Source organism: Canis lupus, chromosome 32, assembly GCF_048164855.1.
Source record: "Canis lupus baileyi chromosome 32, mCanLup2.hap1, whole genome shotgun sequence".
NCBI classification, from domain to species: Eukaryota; Metazoa; Chordata; class Mammalia; order Carnivora; family Canidae; genus Canis; species Canis lupus.
In genome coordinates this window covers 18,494,442-18,519,174 of record NC_132869.1, presented here as the reverse complement: position 1 = coordinate 18,519,174, position 24,733 = coordinate 18,494,442, and the positions used below count along the sequence as shown (strand labels likewise).

Sequence of the window (24,733 nt, the reverse complement as noted above, 5' to 3'; positions counted from 1 at the left end):
TAAAGACACAGAAAAATTATAACTTAAGCACTGTAGTGGCCAAGGGTCAATGAAGAAAGGTGGCTTTGTTTGGATGGTTCGTTTGGACTCTGTTAAGACAGACAAAATATCTTTTTTTGGTCTTATGGCGTAGGCAGGGTTTTATATGCTTAAAAGCAATCTTCCACTGCATTCTCATTCTCTTACATCAGCCCACTTCTCCCCTTCCCTCTCATGTGGCAAAACAATAAACAAAGTGGCCACTGTTGGTGCTGTGGGGCCTTTCTCCCTCTTTCTTTCTAGTGCAGGCTCAAGAATGGAAAGCTTTAGCCATTTAAACTCTGAAAATTCTGCTTCTCTGGGAGAGGACATTTGCTGAATGTTTGCTAGCTGGAGAACATCTCATGATGAGTCAGTTTTAAAAGGGTGATGCAGAAATGCAGGCTGCAGAGGCAGCTGGGATGGTGAGGACACCCCCAAGTCCTGTGAGAAATCCCTGCTTCTGGGTTCTCTGTTTTCTTTTTCTCCTGCATTTGTAAAATGTCTGAGGGTGTGGCTGAAACTCCAGAAAAGCATTGAAAGCACTATTTGTTCTTGAAAACATTACAGTTAATCTCTGGGTCCTAGTCTGAGGGAAAGAAAAGATCTTTGTGAAGAAAGGCAACAAAATGCAAGCATCTCTCTCTTCCCTGGCTGCGGTTGCAGATTTGTTAACTCTGATGTCAGCAGAGAAAGCAGAATCTGAGAGGTTATTTTAAAGCAGCGGTTCTTAGCCTGGGATCTCCGGATTCCCAAGAGCCCCCACAGATGGTTTTCTGGCCGTGGTGGGGGTGGGGTGGGGTGGGGAATCCTCTAAAACTGAACAGAAAAGTTTGTACAAACAGACCTTTCATTGAAGAGAGAGCCTGTGACTTTCTGGAGTCTCAAATCTCTGAAAAAAAAATTAATAACCACTTTCTTTGTATTCTTTTCTTTGTTTATTGTGGTAAAATAAACATAACATAAAATGTGCCATCTTAACCATTTTTAAGTGTACAGTTCAGTGCTATTAAATACATTCATTTTGTCATGCAGCCATCACCACCAGCCAACCCCATAATTCTTTTCATCTTGCAAAACTGTAACTCTATACCCATTAAACAATAACACCCTAGTCCCTCTTAACCCCAAGCCCTGGCTACCACCATTCCACTTTCCATCTTTATGAATTTGACTACTGTAAATACCTCAGGTAAGTAGAAATGTGTAGTAGTTAGATGTTTGTGACTGGTATATTTCATTTAACATATGTTATAGCATATTTCAGGATTTCCTTACTTTTCAAGGTTAACTGATATTCCGTTGCCTGTATATACCACATTTTGCTTATCCAATCATCCATTGGTGGACATTTGGGTTGCTTCCGTGTTTCAGCTATTGTGAATAATGCTGCTATGAACAGAGATGTACAATATCACCACTTTTTAAAAGCAAGTTCATAAGCCCAAGTTCCTCTTTTTCCCTTTTGAGCAGAATTATATATTAAGAGATTTTCAGAATCTGTAATGCTGCTAAGCCTTGACTGACCGTAATATTCCTTTTTAAAAATTAAGATATAAATGGCATACAATATTATATTAATTCCAGGTGTACAGCATAGTGATTTGACATTTGTGTTCATTGTGAAATGATCACCACAATAGGTCTAGCTACCACCTGCCACTATACAAAGTTAATACAGTATTATTGACTATAGAGCATATGCTGCCCATGCTGTGCATTGCATCTCATGACTGTTTTATAATTGAGATTTGTGTATCTTGATCCCCTTCACTCATTTTGCCCCTGTCCCAATGCCTTCTCTGGCAATCAGTCAATGGTTTCAGGACATACAGATTTTACACATGTATACACGTACACACGTATACACCAGTCTGTGCTCTGTATCTATGAGTCTGGGTTTCTTTTGTTGTTTTTTAGATTCCCTATATAAGTGAAATCATGCAGTATTTGCCTTTACTCTCTAAACTTGTTTCACTTAGCATTATACCCTCAAGCTCTGTCCATGTTGTCACAAATGGCAAGATTTCATTATTTTTATGGCTGAGTATTATTTCATAGTGTACACACATGCACACACACATCTTCTTTATCCATTTGTCCATTGATGGACACTTAGGTTGTTTCCATATCTTGATTATTGTAAATAGTGCTGCAATGAACCTAGGGTGCATATATATCTTTTTAAGTCAGTGTTTTTGTTTTCTTCTTTTGGAAACCCAGTAGTGGATTTGCTGGGTCACATGGCATTTCTATTTTAAAATTTTTGAGAAACTCTATACTGTTTTCCATAGTGGCTGCATCAATTTACATTCTCAGCAACAGTGTACAAGGATTCCCTTCTCTCCGTATCCTTGCCAGTAATTCTTATTTCTTGTCTTTTTGAAAGTAGCCATTCTAGAGGATGTGAGGTGATATCTCATTATGGTTTTGATTTGCATTTCCTTGATGGTGAGTGATGTTGAGCATCTATTCATGTGTCTGTTGGCCATCTGTATGTCTTCTTTGAAAATTGTTTATTCAGATCCTTTGCCCATTTTTTAAAAATTATTTACTTATTCATAGAGACACACACAGAGAGAGAGGCAGAGACACACGCAGAGGGAGAAGCAGGCTCCATGCAGGGTGGGGGACTCGATCTGGGGTCTCCAGGACCACACCCTAGGCTGCAGGCGGCGCTAAACCACTGCGCCACCGGGGCTGCCCCGCCCATTTTAAAATTAGATTATTTTTTGTTATGCGTCATATGAGTTCTTTATATATTTTAGATATTAACCTATTATTAGCATATGATTTGTAAATACCTTGTCCCGTTTAGAAGGTTGTTTTTTCATTTTGTTGATGGTTTTTCACTGTGCGGAAGCTTTTAATTTTATGCAGTCCCATTTGTTTATTTTTACTTTTGTTTCCCTTGCCTTTGGTGTCAGATCTAAAGAGAGGGTGTTAAGATTGATGTCAAGGAGGTTATATTTTCTTATAAGAATTTTATAGTTTCAGGTCTTACATTCAAACTTTTAATCCATTTTGAATTAATTTTTGCGTATGCTCTAAGATAGTGGTCTGGTTTCATTCCTTCACATGAGACTGTCCAGTTTTCCCTGCACCATTTATTGAAAAGACTATGCTTTCTCCATTATATATTCTTCCCCCTTTGTCATAAATTAATTGATCATATATTCATGTTTATTTCCAGCTCTCTATTCTGTTTCATTGATCTATATGTATGTTTCTTATGCCAGTACCTCACTGTTGTGATTACTATAGCTTTGTAGTATAGTTTGAAATCAGGAAGCATGATATCTCCAGCTTTGTTTTTCTTTCTCAAGATTGCTTGGCAATTCAGGGTCTTTGTGGTACTACATAAACTTTAAGAATTATTTGTTCTAGGGGCACCTGGGTAGCTCAGTTGTTAAGCATTAGACTCTTGGTTTCAGCTCAGGTCATGATCTCATGGGTCAAGAGATGGAGCCTGCACTGGGCTCTGCATTCTGTCTGTTTGAGATTCTCTGCCTTCCCTTCTGCCCCTTCTCCAACTTGTACATGTGTATGTGTGTGTTCTCTCTCTCTTTCCAAAATCAATCAATCAATCTAAAAAAGAATTATTTGTTCTATTTTGTGGAAAATGCCACTGGTACTTTGATAGGGATTGCATTGAATGTGTAGATTGCTTTGGGTACCATGGACATTTTAACAACATTAATTTTTCCAGTACATGAGCATTGAATATCTTTCCATTTATGTGTGTTTTCTTCTGTTTCTTTCATCAAAGTCTTACACTTTTTAGCGTACAGGTCTTTCACCTTCTTGGTTAAATTTATTCCTAGATATTCTTTTTGGTATGATTGCAGATGGGATTGTTTTCTTTTCTTTTTATGTTTTTATTTTAATTTCAGTAAATTAACATACAGTGTTATATTAGTTTCAGGTGATTCAACGCTTCCATACAACATGCACTGCTCATCACAGCAAGTGCACTCCTTCTTTCCCATCACCTATTTCATTCATCCCCCCCACTCACTTTCCCTCTGGTAACCATCAGTTTGTTCTGTATAGTTGAGAATCTGTTTCTTGGTTTGTCTCTTTTTTTTCCCTTTGCTTATTTTGTTTCTTAAATTCCACATATGACTGAAATCATATAGTATTTGTCTTTCTCTGACTGACTTATTTCACTTAGCATAATCTCTAGCTCCATCCATGTCATTGCGAATGTCAAGATCTCATTCTTTTTGTGGCTGAATAATATTTCATTATATATATATCTTCCACATCTTCTTTATCTATTCATCAGGCAATGGATACTTGGGCTGCTTCCATATTTTGGCTATTTTAAATAATGCCACAGTAAACATAGGGGTACATGTATCCTTTGAATTAGTATTTTTGTATCCTTTGGGTAAATACCTCCTAGTGCAATTGCTGGATCATAAGGTAGTTCTATTTTTAACTTTTGGAGGAGCCTCTATACTGTACTCCACAATGGCTATACCGGTTCAGTTCGCATTCCCATCAACAGTGCACAAGGGTTCCTTTTTCTCAACAGCCTCATCAACACCTGTTGTTTCTTGTGTTGTTGATTTTAGGGGTTTGTTTTCCGATTTCTCTTTTTTGATAGTTCATTATTAGTACATAGAAATGCAACAGATTTCTATATATTAATTTTGTATCCTACAACTTTACTGAATTAATTTATTAATCCTAACATTTTCTCGGTGGAGTCTTTAGGGTTTTCTATGTAGTATCATGTCATCTGTAAATAGTGATAGTTTTACTTCTTCCTTTCTAGTTTAGATGCCTTTTATTTCTTTTTTTATTATTATCTTTCGCCTAATTGCTCTGTCTGGGACTTCCAGTACTATCTTGAATAAAAGTGGGGAGAGAGGGCATCCTTGTCTTGTTCCTGATCTTAGAGGAAAAGTTTTCATATTTTCACCACTGAGGATGATATTAGCTGTGGGTTTGTCATATATGGCCTTTATTATGTTAAGGTATATTCTCCATACCCAATTTGTTGACAGTTTTTAAAATCATAAATGGGCGTTAAATTTTGTGAAATACTTTTTTTTGCATCTATTGAGATAATATGTTTTCTATCCTTCATTTTGTTAATGTGGAGTGTCATGTTGATTGCAGATGTTGAACCATCTTTACATCCTGGAGTAGATCTCACTTGATCATGATATATGATCTTTTAAATGTATTGTTGAATTGGCTTGCTAATGTTTTTTTAACAAGATTTTTGCATCGATGTTCATCAAGGATACTGGCCTCTGATTTTCCTTTTTTGTGGTGTCCCAGACTTTAAAATTTAGAGTGAGTATACCCATGCATACATGAGAATGTTTGCCCACATGGGCATACAGCTGGGCTCTGGATGCTCTTTTTTTCCATGAGGAGAGAACAGCCAGTGTAGAGAATGTAGTGTCTGGGAAAGGGCAAGAGTCATCCATTTGAGATTTTTCTGGAATTGATCCCTGCCACTCTGCCTTATTCTCTTGCTAGTTTACTCCAGACACATTAGAGTAAGGATTAGGCAAAAAGGAAACCCTCATTTGTTGGGGGGAATGGACAAGGGAAGGTCTGATATTCTTTTCCTGGTCCTGAGAGTGTGAGATGCCTTCCTTTCCATGCACCTAGCAGTATGGTCACAGAATGAGTGTAGGTTTTGAATTCAGACCTGGATTTTTTTTTGCTCCTCCCACCATCTGCATTATTTGGAAGCAGTTATTTAAATTCTTTGAACTTTAGTTTCCACATTTGTAAAGTGGGTATAAAATAGCTATCTTGAAATGATATTGTTTATTTTTTAAAATTTATTAGACATCTGGTTTATTTAAACATCACACCTACTGAGGACAGAGTTAACAGAGCTCATGGAGTAGGGGGAAAAACCCTATCCAGCATTCCTTCACTGCAAATTTCCTGGGGACAAAATTTATGCATTCTGTACTACAGTCTCACCCTAAAGCATCCACATGTGCTTGATATTAACTTGAATAGGAGATGAGAAAATTTCTCTACACTCAACTCAGCAAGGACATTAGTGATGCAGCTTTGAGAAACATTCTTAGGCACAAGAAATAGCACTGCCTGTAGTGAGAATCTTTAATAATCAAAGAAAAGAATGTCACTAAATATAATCTTACAAATAAGCAGGAAAATACACTTTTGCCAATGGACTGTTTTACGTATCAGGAAAAAGTGTCACAATGAGATTTCTATGAAATTAAAACACTAATTGTTATACTCAGCTTCTAATCTATTCTGAAGTTATTTTGTGGAATTAAAACTCAGAGAAAAAGAAAACTGATTTAACCTAAATGGAACTTAGGGGAGAAATGCAGGACTAATATGGAATAGTAGCTGTACTTCTTTGATTACACATTTAAAAAATATCAAACATAGTCAGCCAAATTTTATTAAAAGAAAAAGCATCAGATCACCATTATAATTCAAGAACAAAGTCTAAATATGCACTTGACAATAAAGCACATTTGAGTATGGAGTGAAAAAGTTTTCTCCAAAACCACCAAATGTATCCTCTCCAAATACCCAAATAATCCACTTCTGCAGCTCTTTTGTCGAGTGGAATCATAAAGAACTGAAGATTTAAATGACATTGTTTTTTTTAAAAAGATTTTATTTATTTATTCATGAGAGACACAGAGAGAGAGATAGAGACAGGGAGACAGAGACATATGCAGAGGGAGAAGCAGGCTCCATGCAAGGAGCCCGACGTGGGACTCAATTCCGGGACTCAGAGATCACCCCCTCAGCCAAAGTCAGAGGCTCAACCGCTAAGCCACCTAGGTGTCCCTTAAATGACATTGTTAAGAATAAATGAGATGATGTACATAAGGTACTTAGTACTGGGCCTGGCCATCTAAATAGGAGCCATTCCTTTTAAAACCCAGGCTCCCTTAAGGAGGGAACATGATGAAATGAGCACTGGGTGTTACAGTGTGTGTCGGCAAATTGAATTTAAGTTAAAACAACAACAACAACAACAACAAAAACAAATCCAGGCTCCCTGCAGTGGCATTGTGTATTATTCTAAAGGTAGGGATTTCTATTTTGAAAGTGTTGCTAAATCGACAAAGATTTTTCTTCTTTATGAAACTTTGGGGAAATAAAATAAGCAAGTCTACCAAATGAACTGAAAAAATAAATCTGGATTTAGCAGCCATAAAGATGGGAAGAGTTAAAAGCTAAGGTGAGGTGAGAAAAAGATACAAATAAAGAAAATCATTTATGATCTGTAACATGAACATTGCCACATCTCTCTGTGGGTGTTGACAAAAGAGAGAAAGCTGTATCCCTCCCTCACTGGGACATCTTTGACATGCCCTCACATTTTCATAGCAGATGAGCAAAACTCTTGCTGAAGAACTTACTTTTCATTCTTTTAATATTTTAAAAGATTTCTTATTCAGTCAACTGCACAGTGATAGAATATTTTATTCTATCTAAATATTGATAGAATAAAAATAGAGAACAAACCACACACAAAAAACACCCAAACCAAGTCATTGTTTATAAGGTCTTTGTATATCACTATTTATTGACAATTAATTTTATGTAGCTGCTACCAAGGTGTGTACCATTTCAAGTTCTACTTTTCCACCTACTCATTTATATAGACCCTTATTTCTATAGTCTTCATACTTAACATTCCAAGTGGAAATACTTATACATTTTATGCCTATATCACAAGCTATGGAGTTGGTTTTTTTACTCTAAAATGTTTTTTCTACTACATACTCAATGCTATTTCAATACAAATTCTCCTCATTTTGTCAAAAGCCCTGATAAAGGTGAAGAGATTTATCATCTTTCACCAAATCACTCTCTAGGAAAACTGTATTAATGCTAATCAGGCCCCCAGGAATGGATAAGTACGTCTGAAGTGGACTCTTTCCCATCTTCCCCAACAGTGCCTTTGTAATTTTCTTTTTTGCTAACTTAATGTGAATAAAGTGTCTCATAGTTGTTTTAATTTTCAATTTTAAAATTATAATGAATGTGAACATTTTCCTGTTTTTAAAAACTGAACTATTCCTATCTCTTTTGTACGAATTATCTAATCCCGGGGTTGGCAAACTATGGCCCTTCAGCTAAATATAGCCAGCTGCCTGTTTTTGGAAATAGAGTTTTATTGGAACATAGCCATGCTCATTTGTTTGCATATTGTCTAATGCTGCTTTTGAGTTATAATGGCAGAGTTGAGTAGTTGTAACAGAGGAAAGTCTAAAATATTTATCGCCCTTTGCAGAAAAAGTTTTCAGTCTAATCCTATCTCTGAGCTTTTATCCACTCTTGTTCTTCCACACTTTATTCTCCAGCAATATCAAAGTACTTGTAGTTCCCCTCAGATCATGATAATTTATATTTTCCTATCTTTACACATGCTTCTCCTCTGTCTGGAATTTCCAAACTCCACTCTGCCAGGAAGCTTCATTCTTCCAAACCGTCCTCGAGAGGTACTCATGCTATAAAGCACTCCCTTTAATTCCCATTTACAACTTTACTTTTTGCTGGACGATATTGCCTGTATGAGAATAAAAAAAAACAATGCCTGGGAAAGCACTTTGTAAAACTACAAGGTGCTATAAAAAAGTAACAACTAATAATAACTGTTGTTATACTTGGCAGCATCAGTGCCCACCTTTGTTTCTACTTTTATTTCAAACCATTTACAAGGGGCTTTTTTAGACGAAAGCACCCCAGTTTGCTCTCATGGAGTAAAGGATCTGATAATACCTTTTATATAATCCCTCTTTATTAGATATCAACAACATAGGTGCTTGAACTAGCTATTTTGGCAACACCAGAGGCTAATTCAGATTTATTATTATGTGTCTCATCAATTCTTGAATAATCATTAAGATGACTCAAACATTAATCAACCAACCAAATAGCCTAACTCTCTGAGCAGTCCTGTTTCATCCAGAGAACAAAGGTTGGAATCCAACAGAAACTATAAATATAAAATCCTGAGAAAATATGCCAAACCAAAAAGCCATTCTGTGTTTTGGTTACAGGTAATTATGCAAAAATCAGACAATAGAATACCTTGGAGAAGGGTTTCATATACCGGGGGGGAAAAAAAAAAGACTCTGAACTAAAACTAAAACACACACTATAAATCTAAAACTATGCCCCAGAATTTTTGGGAATTCTACTTATCTTTCCAAACTGCCTTCTACAAGAACATTGAGAATTAAATCTGCAGTAATGCATCTTTATCTATATAGCTAGCTGTATCTGTACTATATATAGATAGATTTCTTTAGTGGGTCTGCATTCCTCTGAATGTTCCTTCCTTCCTTTAGTAATCAAAAATATCTCAAAGAAAATATTTTTCATGAAATATGTATAAAAATTGTAATGCAATGCTGCACGTGCGCATATGTGTGTGTACTAATTCAGTTTACTAATTTAAGCAATGATCTCCAGTGAATCCAGGAAAGAGCTTAGAGATGTGCTTTGTGAAAAGTTTAATATATGTGTTGAAAGCCACAAGGTTATGGTTCAGATTACACTGAGTGAAAGCTCCGGCTGTTGTGAATGCTGAGTTCCAGAGACAAAAGCTCTTAGTTATAACTGCATTTCTGGAGTGGAGGGCGCCAGTTCATTCACCACTTCCATTAAGGACCAACTTCATATATTCGTGGTGCCTTTCTCTCAGGAAGTACAGTGCAGAGTAAGGGCAAAAAAAAAAAAAAAAAATAAGCAAAGGAGGAAATTTGTTATTGATTTTCAGTTCTTCTGCGGAATTACGTGAAAGCTCAATGACTTGTCGCAGTATCTCAGTCAATAAAGCTCCATTTGAGACCACCTTGAAGTTCAATTCTCTCCCCATCCTTTTAAACTTCCCCTACTGTCAGATTCTTTTGTATTTCATTGTCTTTGGTGCTGAGAAACTAGGAAGCTTTTTATTCATAACACCACAGGGAGGATTTTGCTGAAAGTAAAACTGAATTATCCTCAGACAACAAAGTTCTACCCCTCTTTTTTGGCTCAAAATCAAACCTGAAAATCAAGGAAAAAAAGAGATCAAGAAGGTGAATAGTAGGACTCCTTATTGTAAAGTGGCTTTGTTGCTCTCCTTTGCTTATTTTTTTGTTGCTGGGTTTCTGGGAGTTAACGGCAGAGGGACAAGGTACAATGCTTTACCCTTTGGGAATAGGGGAAGATCATTTATGTCAGACTCACATTTTATCTGTAACACTTGCTAGCATTTATTGACCATTCACTGCATGTTAGTATGCTAAGTCTTTCTATGGTTTCTGTTCTGTAGGGAAGCAATAAGTCGCCTGTGTGAAGCCGTCTCTGGGGCAAATGGAGCCGTTAAAAAGAGAAAGGTAAATATTGGTGTGGTTTTCTTGTTTTATGTTTTTCTAAACATAAAAGAGAATATCAAAATAGTTGTTAGTTCATTCTACCCAATGAGCTGAAGTCTAGAATGGCCTTTTATCAGTTGGCATGACACCAGAAATGCACTGAAAGTTGTTCTTGTCTCTCCAATGTTTCTGACTTGCCTGACACTGTCTGAAATGGTGATGCCCGAGCCACAGAATGAAGAAAGCACCTGGGTTTCAAGTAAAAAAGTCTGGGTTCCAGTCCTGGGTGTTTACTTACCTTTGAAGTATCTCATCTCTCTCTCAGACCCCATCCTTGTTCCTGTAAAGTTAAGTTGAACCAGATGGCCGGTATGGTTCCTTCCAATTTCATTATTTTATAATGTATCTATTCTGCATTTTAACATTTTAGAATTTTTAGACTCCTTGGCCTATTTTCAAATGGAAATGTGGGTGCTGGTAGAGGTGAGATAATAATCCCTGAGTGGAAGGCACTTCTCATGCTTGAAAGAAAACATAAGATTTGGTGTTGCATAGACTTGGATTTAACCCTAGAACATTTATTGCTTTGGAATGTCCAAAGGGGAGGTGTAAAGGGCCTTAAGATAACTATGGATATCATGGAATTGTAGGTTGTTTAAGAGAGAAAGAATTTTTAGAGATCTTCCAGTCTAGCCCTCTTATTTTGCCAGCTACTAGACTGGCTCATAGGAGATCTGTCTTGAGTAACTTGGATGATGATGGTAACAGCCAGCTATAGAAGCCAGGAATTCAGATTTCCAGTTTAGCGCTTTATTTTCATACCACCCTGCCTCATTCTTTATTATTCTTCATTATTTTGCATAGGGCTAATCCAGTGTCACCCAGATGAGCCACAAGGCATAGAAAACCACTGATAAGTAGCCTTTGAATTCTATTAGAGCTCCCTATTTACTAGTTTCTTTGATGAAACCTATGGCCCCAAAGTAGCCTCTGGCCTCCTCCTGCCTCTGTAATGTCTGCAAATAGGATGCTTTTACTGGATGATCCCAACAAACAGGCTCACTCATTTAAGACTTTCTCATTTCAAAAATGGGGAGCTCACACCCCAAAACAAAATAAAACAAAACAAAGCAGGTTATCATCTTTCCAAAAAAGTACACATGGAAGGAAAAAAAAAATTCAGTTAATTTCCTTTGATAGCTAACATTTATTGCATACTTAATACATTCCAGGAACTCTTCTATGCGCTGTATATTTTTATGCTCTTTTCCCTTCCAATTTAAAAAATTATGGTAAAATATGCAGGACATAAAATTTACCATTTTAACCATTTTTAAGTGTACAGCTCAGTGATATTATATACATTCACATTATTGTGCAACCATCGCCGCTACCCGTCTCCATGACTCTTTTCATTTTGTAAAACTGAAACTCTATACACATTAAACAATGACTGCACTCCCTGATTTCTCCAGCCCTGACAGCCACCATTCTACTTTCTGTCTCTATGATTTTGACTACTCTAAGTGCCTCACGTAAGTGGAATCATAGTATTTTTTTGTGTGTGTGACTGGGTTATTCCACTGCACATAATGTCCTCAAGATTCATCCATGCTGTAGCATGTGTTAGAATTTCCTCCCATGTTCGTTTTGGCAGCACATGTACTAAAATTGGAATGATACGGAGAAGATTAGCATGGCCCCTGCACAAAGATGACTTGCAAATTCATGAAGCATTCCATATTTTCATAACTGGGTGGTGGGCATTAAAGAGGGCACTTGAAGTAATGAGCACTGGGTGTTGTACACAACTGATGAGTCACTTAATTCTACCTCTGAAACTAATAATACAGTATATGTTAATTAAATTGAATTTAAAGAAAAAAAGGAATTTCCTCCCTTTTAAGGGAATAATATGTATGTATGTACCATGCTTTGCTTATCCATTCTTCTGTTGATGGACACTTGGATTGTTTCCATGTTTTAGCTGTTGTGAATAATGCTTCTAGGAACATGGATATATAACTACCTATTCAAGTCCCTGCTTTCAGTTCTTTTGAGTATATAACAAGCGGGAGGATTGCTGGATTATTTGGTAATACTACTTTTAATTTTTTGAGGAACTGGGAACTGCCATACTGTTTTCCATAGCAATTGTACTATGGTATGCTCCTGCCATTAGTGCACAGGATTTCTATTTCTCCACATCCTTTCCAACATTTGTTATTTTCTATTGTTATTTCTGCTTTTGTTTTCTATTAGTTTTAGTTATCTAGATTTTCTATTTCTTCATCATTAGGTTTAATGTTTCTAGGAATTTGTCTGTTTCATCTAGGTAATTGCATATCAGTTTGTTGATATGCAATTGTTCATAGCACTCTTTTATAATCCTTTTTGTTTCTGTTGAATTGGTAGTTAGATCTCCATCTTACTTTTGTTCCTGATTTTAGTGATTTGAGTCTTCTTTCTTTCTTTCTTAGTCCATTTGGCTAAAGATTGGTCAATTTTGTTGATCTTTTAAAGAACTAACTTTTGGTTTCATTGATTTTCTCTATTGTTTTTCTAGTCTTTCTAGTCATTGATCTCTGCTCTAATCTTCCTTGCTTCTACCAGCTTTGGGTTTAGTTTGTTCTTTTTTTTTTTTTTTTTTTTTTTTTTTAATTCCTTAAGTTGTAAAGTTAGGTTCTTGAATTGAGAGTTTTCTTCCTTTTTAATGTTAGTGTTTATAATTATAAATTTTCTCCTTAGCACCACCTTCCCTGTGTCCCATACATTTGGTATGTCTCATAGTACTTTTTTTAATGATCACAAAAAAACCTACACCAACTCTTTTTTTTTTTTTTTTTTTTGACTTCTGGTGTGCAAAGGGACCAGAAAGTTCAGCTAGCCCAAACTCTCACCGGAATTCCTTTTATATAAAGCAGATCTCTTCTCCCAACACTTGGGATGTACGAGAAAGGTTCGAGGGCTCAGATTTCACTACTTATTAAAGAATTTGCTTCATTCCGTTTTTAAAAACTGTTCATTAAAAAAAAAAAAGCATTCCGTCTCATTTGATTTGTTTAAAGTAAAGTAAAATAGAGAGGAAGAGTATGTGTTTTGACCCATTTTTAACACATAAAAACATTCATATTATTTTGTAACAAAACCCTTAACTTAGAGTGTTGTTTTGCTATTTTTAAAGCCTCCAGTTAAGTTCCTATCAACAGTTCTTGGCAAAAGTAATCTTCAGTTTTCGGGAATGAATATTAAACTGACCATCTCAACATGCAGCCTCACATTGATGAATATTGACAACCAACAGGTAAGATCACAAATGTCATTTATAGTTTAACATACCATGTTTTTTTCTAGAAGAGTCTGGGCATAATAAAGAAAATAAAATTTCAGACAGAGTGTGCCTAAAATTTAATAAGGCACAAGGGAAAAAAATCTGCCAAGGATTTATGCATGACAATAATTAGAACGACAGTATTATTAACCCGTCATGGCATTTAACTGCTTGCATACTTACCTCTACCTAATTGGCTTTGTAATAGGAACTAAGGTGCAAATAACATTGTAAATACCATTTGGCAAGTTGTTTATTACTGTCCATCAGTGCTCCCCAAAGGGAAAGCAATTCCATTTTCAGAACTAACAGACTGTGTTGGATGAGGGTGTAAATGAAGGACAGAGGGGCAGGTGATGTTAGAGTTAATATTCTAGCTAATTAAAATTTAAGCATAAAAGATTTTCTTCCAACTCTTAAGGTTGAAATGCTTTGTAAAATGTTATAACATAAACACAGTTTCTTTGATGATTTATGATACCATGGTATATATGCCTGAGTTCTCGTTGTGAACCTTATTTCTCAAAGAACAGCATGGTGGAAGCAAATATAAAAGATATACAGGCCCTGGACTAAATTATAAACTAGGGCACTGTTTGACTTGCTTTTTATGTTTTAAGCTAAATTCCCTGTATCAGGTTATTTATGTGTGTTAGAGTCTATTTTTTTTTCTTGGTCTAATATGTTGTGATTCAAGGTTCTTAATATTTAAGGTTTTCCTCTATGGATTGTTGTTGATCAAGGACACCTGGAAGATTTAACGTGTAGCTGGCTGAAATAAGACACTATGGGGGCTGCCTGGGTGGCTCAGTGGTTGGGCGTCTGCCTTCAGCTTAGGTCGTGATCCCGGGATCCTGCGATCAAGTCCCACATCAGGCTCTCCACAGGGAGCCTGCTTCTCCCTCACCCTATGTCTCTGCCTCTCTCTCTGTGTCTCTCATGAATACAAACAAACAAACAAAACCACTATGGGGCTTTGAGGTCACAGCATAGGTTGAAATCCTGGCTCTGCCACTAACCAGCAATTTACTCTACCACTCAATTTTCCTTGTCAGTGAAATGAGATAATACTACCTATTCAGAGTTTCTGAGAGAGTGGATTTTTTAAATTATTATTCCTATTTTGTTTTGTTTTTTAATTTTTATTTATGTATTTTTTATAAATTTATTTTTTATTGGTGTTCAATTTGCCAACATATAGAACAACACCCAGTGGTCATCCCATCAAGTGCCCCCCTCAGTGCCCGTCACCCAGTCACCCCCACTCGCCGCCCACCTCCCTTTCTACCATCCCTAGTTCGTTTCCCAGAGTTAGGGGTCTCTCATGTTCTGTCTCCCTTTCTGATATTTCCCACTCATTTTTTTGAGAGAGTGGATTTACCAGTAGTATATGTCTCATTGGGTTATTTAGGGGATTCAGTAAGATCATCAATGTAAATCACTTAGCACAGTGCCAGTCTCCCAGTACCAACTGTTATTTACTCAACCATTTTTCCTATTTCCTTGAGACATTTTCATAAACTAGTCTTTAACAGGGAAAGCATATTTTAAAACAAAATTATGAAATTTTCAGTAACATATAAATACAGCTATATACATTTTGACTCTGATATTTTTGCCAAAAAAATCACTTGCAGTTCTGAGGGCTGCTTTATTTTCTAAGTTCAAAAGCAGAATAAGGGGCAGCCCACATGGCTCAGTGGTTTAGCGCCACCTTCAGCCCAGGGCCTGATCCTAGAGACCGGGATCGAGTCCCACGTCCGGCTCCCTGCTTGGAGCCTGCTTCTCCCTCTGCCTCTCTGCCTGTCTCTCTCTCTCTTTCTGTCATGAATAAGTAAATGAAATCTTTAAAAAAAAAGCAAAATAAAATATATTGCTTACACAGTAGTATAAAACACCATAGAGGAAAATGGTTAATCTGAAATAGTTCAAAACAAATTCGTGTCTAGTTGGGCCCTGATTGGTTATACAAGAGAGGTGGTACCATTGGTATAATGACAGGAGAACATTTGAGGCTGTGCTTTGAAGATGCAACAAGTCTAGGTGGAAGGTGAAACAATCATTCAGTCTTTCAGATGCTTTGCTCTTAAGACACTTGTAAATGGAAAATTTATTTTTGGTTTTCATCCACGTGCATGGTACCAGGAGTGCTTATTGCCTTAGTATGAGTGAGATTCATTGAGTATAGAAGCACTTGAATTATCTCATAATTTTGAAGGAGAGGAAGAGTAATCAAATCTAGAGCCATCATGGTGACAGCCTTATGTGCAGAATATAACGAGCACTTTAAAAAATGGTCCTTTCTATGGAGTGACTGAAGGAATGTGGAATTTAGGAAGAATAGGGTTGTGGTGTGTAAGGGTAGAGGGCATAGTTTATTCTCATGTTTCTCTCCTTCTACAATTTTTCCAGGCTACTGCTATTAGAGGGGGGTATTGTGACATGCCCATCATCGTTTTGGCAGAATAGAAGTAGGGACAGTGGGCATGAGTGGCTTGAGTGGCTTCCACTACCAGTAGTTGTAGCAGTGAGTGCCTCTGGAAGTGAGACATCTTTTCTGTATTGGTGGCGTGGAATGGGGTTATGTTCAGCCCACTGCTGGAGTGAAGACTGAAGTTAGGATCTCATTGATCTCAGACCCAGGTGTTGATTTTTAAGAATAATTTTGAATCATTCTGCAGGCCTAGTAGGAATGGCTTGGTGGTGGTGGGGTATAAAAAAAGATGTGTCACTGTGGATGCTTCAACTCAAGAAGCTTTATAAATCCCATCAAAAGGGCAAGTAACATGTTCAAGGTATGAAGGCAGCAGAGAATCAACCATATAGACAGATGTACATGAGAAAATGATCTAGTAATTAAATTCTCCTTAAAGACAGCTACCCTTTGAAGTTCTAAGATAAATACCAAGAAATACTAATGCCTCCCCTCATGCTTCTAAGATATACTTTGGACTGAAAACATAAACAGTTTCAAGTTAATAGATACATTCATAGATGACAGAGTATTTATGGGTCAGTTCGCATTCATCTTCAGCCACGGAGAACAACTTCAAGAATATAACCATTCACAGAAATGGTCTTTCAGATCATTCCCAGAAAATGTCATTTCGAAAGAACTTCAGAGGCAGAGAATGAAATTATATTAAACACATAATTGCAATTTTTAAAATTTACCATATTTTGGAAAAGCAAGTTTTAAGGATTTTTGTATACTCATTTTAAAAATCCAAGCAGACTTCCTTGATATACTTTAATATGTTAGGGACTTAAGCAAAAATGTCAGTCTCAGTAGCTCCTCCTCCCACTATTCTTTACTCATATCTACAATCCTACTACCAAGTCTAACAGCTGGTAAAATTTTACTGAGAAGGGTAATAAAGAGATAAAGAAAGTAAAATAGGCAGAAAATGGAGACATTTTTTAGTCTTTATGAAGAGAGGCAACTTCAAATATATAGAGGCCAGAAGGGTAATGCTAACTGTCCAGGTGCAAGAAAAACAATGGTGCAAGCATAATGATACACGGTGAGGGCCACTTGGCTTCCACGTTGGGGAGACAACACTGGGAAACATGGCAGTACAATGCCTTCTCTATATGAAGGGGGAATTGGATGCTTTTTCCCACATAACTATAGGTCAAGGGCTGCCAGATCTTCAACTTTTGGGGGGAAAAATGGATATCTGGGAGTTTTGCTGCTGTCTCTGGATTATGAGAGGTTGCTCTTTAATTAAAAATGAAAATTTTAAGCATGAGTCAAACAAAATAGATGTGTCCTTAGGGCAGCCAGGGTAGGACAGTCTGATCTAATAAAAATGTATATGAAAAGATCCAGAAAACTATGCCCCATCACCCCACATACTCATAATTTTAAGGTTTCCTTTCCCGTGTTCACAAAGTAAGGACCAGAATCTCTCTAGAACTCTGTTCTTTAGTTCCCATTAACCCAGATTTGAACTAGGTCACCTCATTCCAGTGTTAGCTTTAACCTTTAAAAGAAATACAAGCGATTTTATGCTTCTAAAAGGGGTGTTAAAATGTTATTATTTTCTATCTTTAGTAAATACAAACAAGTATTAATTTCAGTGGTCTCTCAGATTACTGCCTATTTTTCTAAGACCTACCATCAGAGGGGTCCACTCCTCCTCCTCCTCCTCAAAATGAGCCTTCAAACCCAACAGGGAATAGTTTTCTTTTCCTCTCCTCTTGCTCCCTACTCAGTCCCAGAGATGAACCTAATCACAATTCCTGGTTGGAAGATCAGTTTTTTTCCTGACACCTCTATTTGGAAGTACATGCTACTGGTTAGTTATGTGTGTGTTGGCATCCTTTGCCCCACTCCCAAATTCAGTTAATTCACATCATACAAGCAATAATCAGACTCATCTAGCTGCAGCTACAAGCTGTTTGAAAATGCAGTGAAATTAAGGCATTGGAGAGGCAGGGTTAGGATGGTTAAGTGCTAACATCTTGCTTATTATTGTCCCATCTATCTATTCTCCTCCTCACCAAGCTAGTGTTTCAGTAACTATGGTCACCCTCGCCAGTCCTCTACTTTATGTAAAAGGACCCCCGCCCCCCACCCATAAGAGGCAAGATGACTGTAACTGAGGCTGAGCTGTGGTATTGTACTGGATGTGTCCTTTAGTGCCATAAGGGGCAGGAACATCCAGTACTTTTATTGATCATCAGACCTACTAATATACTGTTTTACTGGGCACAGCTTTCTGACAGAATTACTACTATTCTTATACAACTTCAGAACCTTAATAACCACAGCAACATGCTCACCTTAATAGGACAGGTTTTCTCAGGCTGGCAAATTATTTCATAGGAATTTGCCAAGTTTAATATCCACAAGTTAATTTATAAATCAGTTATTTGAAGCTGGAGCACTTTCCCATGTAGTGGTTAAATGTGAATCATAAAGTGGTTTCAATGATAAAATAAAATAGCACAATACAATAAAATAATAGTGTTTAGATAAAGTATGGGAACAATATTCTTGGCCAAACAAACAAAATACACAGAACAAGAAATTTTATTATCTCGAATGCTGGTGCATAACCAATGACAAGCGTAATTAGAGGAGGAGACAGAGGGAAACTTCAGATACTGAGGTGGATTTCTGGGCAGGTTTTAAAACCTTTTAAGGGTTGAGGGCATAATTGTTCAGTCTTTCTTTTTGGATGTAGGGCTTTCCTTTTACTTGACATTTTCACTTTAACAGTTCTTATATTATGAAGTTCAACCAAAGTCCTTCACCTGTAAGTTAAATGAAAAACAAAGAGAGCAAGTAAAACAACTTCTCTAGTATGTAAGAGTATCAGAAATAGTCTGTTCTTTCACATACATTTTAATGTCTAACTTTGAAATTACGGACGTCTTAATTTTTGAGTTTTAAAAATGGCAAGACAAATTTTCTTGAATTATGGATCATAGTAGCTTTATAAATGATCAAGATACACGTACAAACAAAATTTCAGATGCTCTTGAAAACACATTTTGAGATAGATCACACATGATACATATTTCTTCTTGGGTTTATCTTTTTGGGATAGTGAAGAATACCCAAATTTTTTTTTTTTTTTTTTTTTACACTAAAAATTTAGCCTTTGAACACTGGCTTGGACAGACCACAAAGTGGAACCTCCAGAGTTCTCTCAGTAGGCTTTCAGTCCAAACGATTCAGACATCTTGTGTCCTAAATTGGATGTTACTACTTTTTCTCACGTAATTGGTATCAGTGGGGGTCTTGTACTGGCGGTTTGTCTTGGTCATAACTTATTCTTGCAAAACCATTCCTTATAGTGAAATATAGGAGAGGTATTTTCCCCAAATGCAAGGAAAATAACCGGGATCAGTAACAAAGTCTAAGCGGCAGGTGTTTCAGGAACATTCTTGAAAACAGATTTCCACAGTCCTGATACGTTTCTTCTTCTTCTCCAACAATGCTTTCATAAGAGCGCAGTCACTGCCCTATTCTACTCTGCACGACAACAACAAAAATTTTCTTTGAAGATCGACTTTTTTCCCTTGGCACCGTTACTATCTATCTGGAATGAGCCCAAAAGACCGTGGAATGTCGGGTCTCTCCTCAAGTAGCTTCCTCCTCTTTTAACAGCGTGTAATCACTCTCTGTCAATAATCTCATCACAGCCGAGTTCTTCGGTCAGGCGATTGACAACCATAAGTGAAAAAAGCTCTTCGATGAAAGCCAACTGATCAAACGGGGTCTTCTCGTAATGCATTTGAAACCCGCCATCCAGGGCTGCTTCTCTGGCTCTGGATGTTCTCAGGAACATCTTGTTGGCTTCCTCCAGGGCCGCGGATACCCTGTAGCCGGCACCACTCAGTTGCTCCTCTTCCGGATAATCGTAGTCGTCCTCCCAGTCATCAAACTCCTCACCCTCGTCCTCGCTCTCGAAGTCAGGGCCGGCGAGCTGGCCCGGCTGCTCCCCCGGGCTGGGCCGGTGAGCAAGGCCTCGTTCCCCCTGCGGCTCCGCCATTGGCTGGGCCGCCTCCTCCTCCATCGGGCCTTCCTCCTCCAGCTGCGGCTGGGCCCCGTGGCGGGAGGGGTTCGGGGAGGGCTCCCGGCTCCCGCCGCCTACCTCCATCTGCGGAAGGTCACCCTCGCCGGGCATCACATCCATCTGCAGGTCATTGCTCTCTTCATACAGCTCGGACAGCTCGTTCATCTCCGACATCGTACTCGCGGCGCACCCTCTAGCCAGGCGTCCCTGCAGACGGAGCTACGCGGCCGGGCGGTTCTGCGCGTGCGCCGACGCCGCGCGCCTGCGTGACCCCGTGCGTCTGCGCGACCCCCGGACGCCGCCTCCCGGGTGCCCGTCGGGCGGGGGGGCCGACTCCTGCGGCGGGAGGGGCTCCCGTTCGCCGTCCGTTCCTGCTGCTTAGCGAGGCCCTGCGTTTAAGAGAGTCGCCTTATCTCCGCTTTGCTTAACCGTCCCGCTCCTTACGGTGCTGTAAACTTGGAGATACTTTACGTGGCCTCTGTTACGACGTTTCAGCCTCCCCCCTGCTCCCTCCCCCTCTCCCCATCTCCCCCTCCCTCCTCCCCCTCTTCCTCCTCCCCCTCTATCCCTCCCCCTCGCTCCCTCTTCCTCCCCCTCCCTCCCTCCTTCCCCCTCTCCCTTCCCCTTGCCCCCCCCGCTCCCTCCCCCTCTCCCTCCCTCCCTCCTCCCCATCCCTCCTCCCCTTCCCTCCCCTAGACCCTCGCATCTGCACCTGTCGTCCATGCGCAGGGCTCCCGCATCCACACCGCCAAATCAGTGTTCTCAACCACAGACCAACATACTATGAACTGATCCATTCAGCTCTACTTCTGTTTCCCCCATTAAAAAAAAATAATAATAAATTCACAAACATATTATCTATCTTAGCTACATGCTGAAGAAGTACTTGACTCTATTTCCACAGGAGGTTAACTGTGGTCAGTTTCAGTGTGTATTCTTTAAATCCTTTTCCATTGCATTTGTCCTTTTCCTTTACAACCTCGTGCAAAAATCTTGTTCTGTGTGTGGGTTGTTTTTTGTTTTTGCATGTCTTACGTAACTGTCTTCAGATTACAAAACAAAAAGCCCCTCTGCAGTGTCTTGAAGGTTTAGCTTTGTTGGGGTACATAGATGAGTGGTGGTGGTGGTGGTGGTGTGTGTGTGTGTGTACAGCATTTCATTTTATTTATTTTTTATTTTTTAGCATTTTATTTGTATAGCTATGCTGTTGTTGACCTAACTTTGCGCGCAAAATTTCCGATTTTTCAATATTATAAACTATGGGTAAATGACATCCATATACGCCAGTGTTTCTCTAGAATAAATAACCTAGAAGTGGGAAGGCATAATTGTAGGGTGTGCATACTTTAGTTTTTAATTCATGCTGTCAAACTGCTTCCCAAGATTGCTGTACAAATGTAACCTGTCCTCGGCAGTGTTTGAGAATATCTGTATCCTTGCCGCACATAGTTTTGTTGAGCAGTTTTATCAATTTAATGGTATCTTGTTTTATTTTCCACAGCCTTGATTTCTTGGAAATTGGGTATTTTTCAGTATGCTTATTGAACATTTGTGTGACTTATGAAAATCAACTGCTCTTATTTTTGGTTTATTTCTTTTTCTTATTGACTTGTAGGAATGTCTTACAAACTAAATGAATACTTTGTTTTACGTGTTGCAAATATATTCTCCCTGCCTGTTATTTGTCCTGTTTCAGGGGTCTTTTCTGGTGACAAAAGTTTTAAAATGAGTTTTCCTGTAATCAAATAGAAGGTTTTTAATTTTTTCTGTATGTCTTTTCCTTTCTATCAAGATGGGTTTTCCTACCTCACAGATCACAGCGTAATCTTGTATTTGTCTTCTAATGTTTGAATAGATCTTTTATGGATAAAACCTTCACTTATATAAATACTCTGAGGACAGGATTTTTTTTTTTAATATTTTTTTCTTTATTTATTTATGATAGTCACACAGAGAGAGAGAGAGAGAGAGAGAGAGGCAGAGACATAGGCAGAGGGAGAAGCAGGCTCCATGCACCGGGAGCCTGACGTGGGATTCGATCCCGGGTCTCCAGGATCGCGCCCTGGGCCAAAGGCAGGCGCCAAACCGCTGCGCCACCCAGGGATCCCAGGACAGGATTTATTTAAATAGTTTTTTACATATATACAGCTAATTCATTCAACTCGACTAATTTAATCACTGTCCTTTTGTTGGCTGTTTGGTGCCACATTTATCATAGACTAAAAGACAATGAATGTGTGAGTTTGTTTTTAGACTCTGTATTTAAATAAATTTCTACAATTTTACAATGTGTCTTGCTGATAAGGAAAGTCTTCTCTCTTTGTTCTTTAAAAAATTATCTTAGCTCTTTTTGCACATTTGTTCTTCCATGTGAATTTTAGAAGTAGCTTGAAATGACAGTTGGAAGTTTCATTGGAGTTGCATGGAATTTACAGATTAATTTGGGGGAGAATTGACATCTTTACAATATTGTCTTCTCATCCATAGAAGTGATGTGTATCTTACTGCTTGTTTGTGTCTTATTTATATCCTTCAATGAAATTTTCTAAAAAGCCTTACGTGATTTGTACTAGTTTTGTAGTGGTACTCTTGTAAAATGTACCCCTTACCCAATACAGTGTATAATTGGTTAGTGCTGCTGTGTTGGAATGACATTGATCTTTGTATATTGATTTATTTTTAATAATCACTCATAACTGAAATATAAACATAGGAAAGTACGCAAGTTGTAAATGTGCACCTTGGTTATCACAAAACGGACATATTTTTGTAACCACTACCCAGATCGAGAAATACCATTTGCAGAATCCCAGAAAACCATTTGCTCTCTCTCTCTCTCTCTCTTTTTTTTTTGCCTCATTATTACCACCATCCTCATTTCAAACAGAATAAAACATTTTTGACTGGTTTTGAACTTTATGTAAATTAAATCATGCAGTGTATATTTTTTGTGTCTAGCTTTTTTTTGCCCAAGAAATATGTTTTTTTCGCTACATAGCAGTCCATTTTTGAATATCACAGTACTCATCATTGGGATTGTTTCCACTTTGGGGATATTACAAAGAAAGCAAAAATTCTCTTTCTTGAGAAGTTCTTTGATGCACGTATTTATACAATTACATTAGAATGCATCTAAGAATAAAATTGTCCATCTTATCAGATCAATAAGCAGAATCCTATGTAGATTAGGTTAAACAATTCAGAAGATGAGATTAGCCAACTGATGCAGTTGATATTTTCAATGAACCTTCAAAACAGCATGACAGATACATCTCTATAAATTGGTCATAGGGCAGCCCCGGTGGCCCAGCGGTTTAGCGCCGCCTTCCGCCCAGGGTGTGATCCTGGAGACCCAGGATCGAGTCCCACGTCAGGCTCCCTGCATGGAGCCTGCTTCTCCCTCTGCCTGTGTCTCTGCCTCTCTCTCTCTCTCTCTGTGTGTCTCTCATGAATAAATAAATAAAATCTAAATAAATAAATAAACAAATAAATAAATATGTCATTATGCTGTGGTTTCCAAATAAGTCTAAAATCTCAAATGAAGGAGATGGTCTTCTGACATTAATGCAGTTCACATGGATAACTTCATATTGAGGATCTTAATGTTAGTGCCTTAGTTTGTGTTTGGTGGTGAATGACTGAAATCCAATTCAAGCTAACTTATGTAAAAATAAGTAAATATAAAAAAATGCATAAAAAGATAAAGAAAGAGGGATGGTTAGTTGAAGTGATGGAACAGATGTTACCATCAGATTTTTAAATATTTTTAACTCTCGACTCTGATATGCCCCAGAGGGAAAGCTTTATTTTTCCATTAGGCTTTTCCCACATGGCAGCAAAAGATGGCTCCCAGAAGATTTGGACTTAAACTAAGGCCCTAATGGCAGAGAGAAGTGCAATCCTTCCTGTTGCCCATTTCAGTTCCTCCCCGTGATACTGATTGGCTTTGCTGTATCCAGAGGGGATGGTATTTTCTGATGGGTGAAGCCTGGATCACATGTCCAGCCATAAGGAGAGTGTCAGTGAGATGGGCATGTCAAACCTACTTGAACCTCAGGAGATTCTTACAGAATATGGATACAGTAGTTTCCAAAGGGATGCTGAGCAGGCAAAAAAGAAACATGCAAATGTATGTCCATTACTATTAGATTGTATGTAACTAGGCATAATTAATCTGCAGCATCATACATGTTTGTTTGTATTTTACAGATTATTGCAAATCATCATATGCAATCTATTTCTTTTGCCTCTGGAGGAGATCCTGTAAGTATGGATTCATAAAAGTTCTTTTTATAATAGTTAAAAGAGCTTCCATGTAAAGCACGTTAGCCATGATGTATCTTTTCCAATGTTTTATTATGATTTGTGAATAGCCATGTACAATACAAAATTTGGTCTTGATAAAATATTTTCTGTTACTGATTTTTAAAATATTTGGATTCATAGATGAGCTATCAGTATTCCATTGTGTTGTGAGTCATGGAGTTCTCATCTGAGACTGTTCTTGTAGATAA

The 24,733-nt window shown here is 38.0% G+C and overlaps 2 protein-coding genes and 1 non-coding gene across 4 annotated transcripts in view; 2 read left to right on the top strand and 1 right to left on the bottom strand.

Annotated features, from left to right (window-relative positions):
- Positions 1 to 24,733, top strand: part of SHC4 (SHC adaptor protein 4) — a 132,016-nt gene that overhangs the window by 59,024 nt on the left and 48,259 nt on the right. For both annotated transcript variants that reach the window (XM_072808380.1, XM_072808381.1), the window contains exons 3-5: positions 10,316 to 10,379; positions 13,543 to 13,662; positions 24,429 to 24,482. In XM_072808380.1, coding sequence (XP_072664481.1) covers positions 10,316 to 10,379; positions 13,543 to 13,662; positions 24,429 to 24,482 — 238 coding nt within the window. The remainder of the gene's footprint in view (positions 1 to 10,315; positions 10,380 to 13,542; positions 13,663 to 24,428; positions 24,483 to 24,733) is intronic.
- On the top strand, positions 12,002 to 12,106 carry LOC140623386 (U6 spliceosomal RNA). The gene has a single exon (XR_012023009.1). It is a non-coding gene; the product is annotated as a U6 spliceosomal RNA (small nuclear RNA).
- On the bottom strand, positions 18,710 to 20,496 carry EID1 (EP300 interacting inhibitor of differentiation 1). The gene has a single exon (XM_072808382.1). It carries the CDS (start codon positions 20,391 to 20,393, stop codon positions 19,818 to 19,820), a length of 576 nt encoding a protein of 191 aa, XP_072664483.1. The 5' UTR covers positions 20,394 to 20,496; the 3' UTR covers positions 18,710 to 19,817.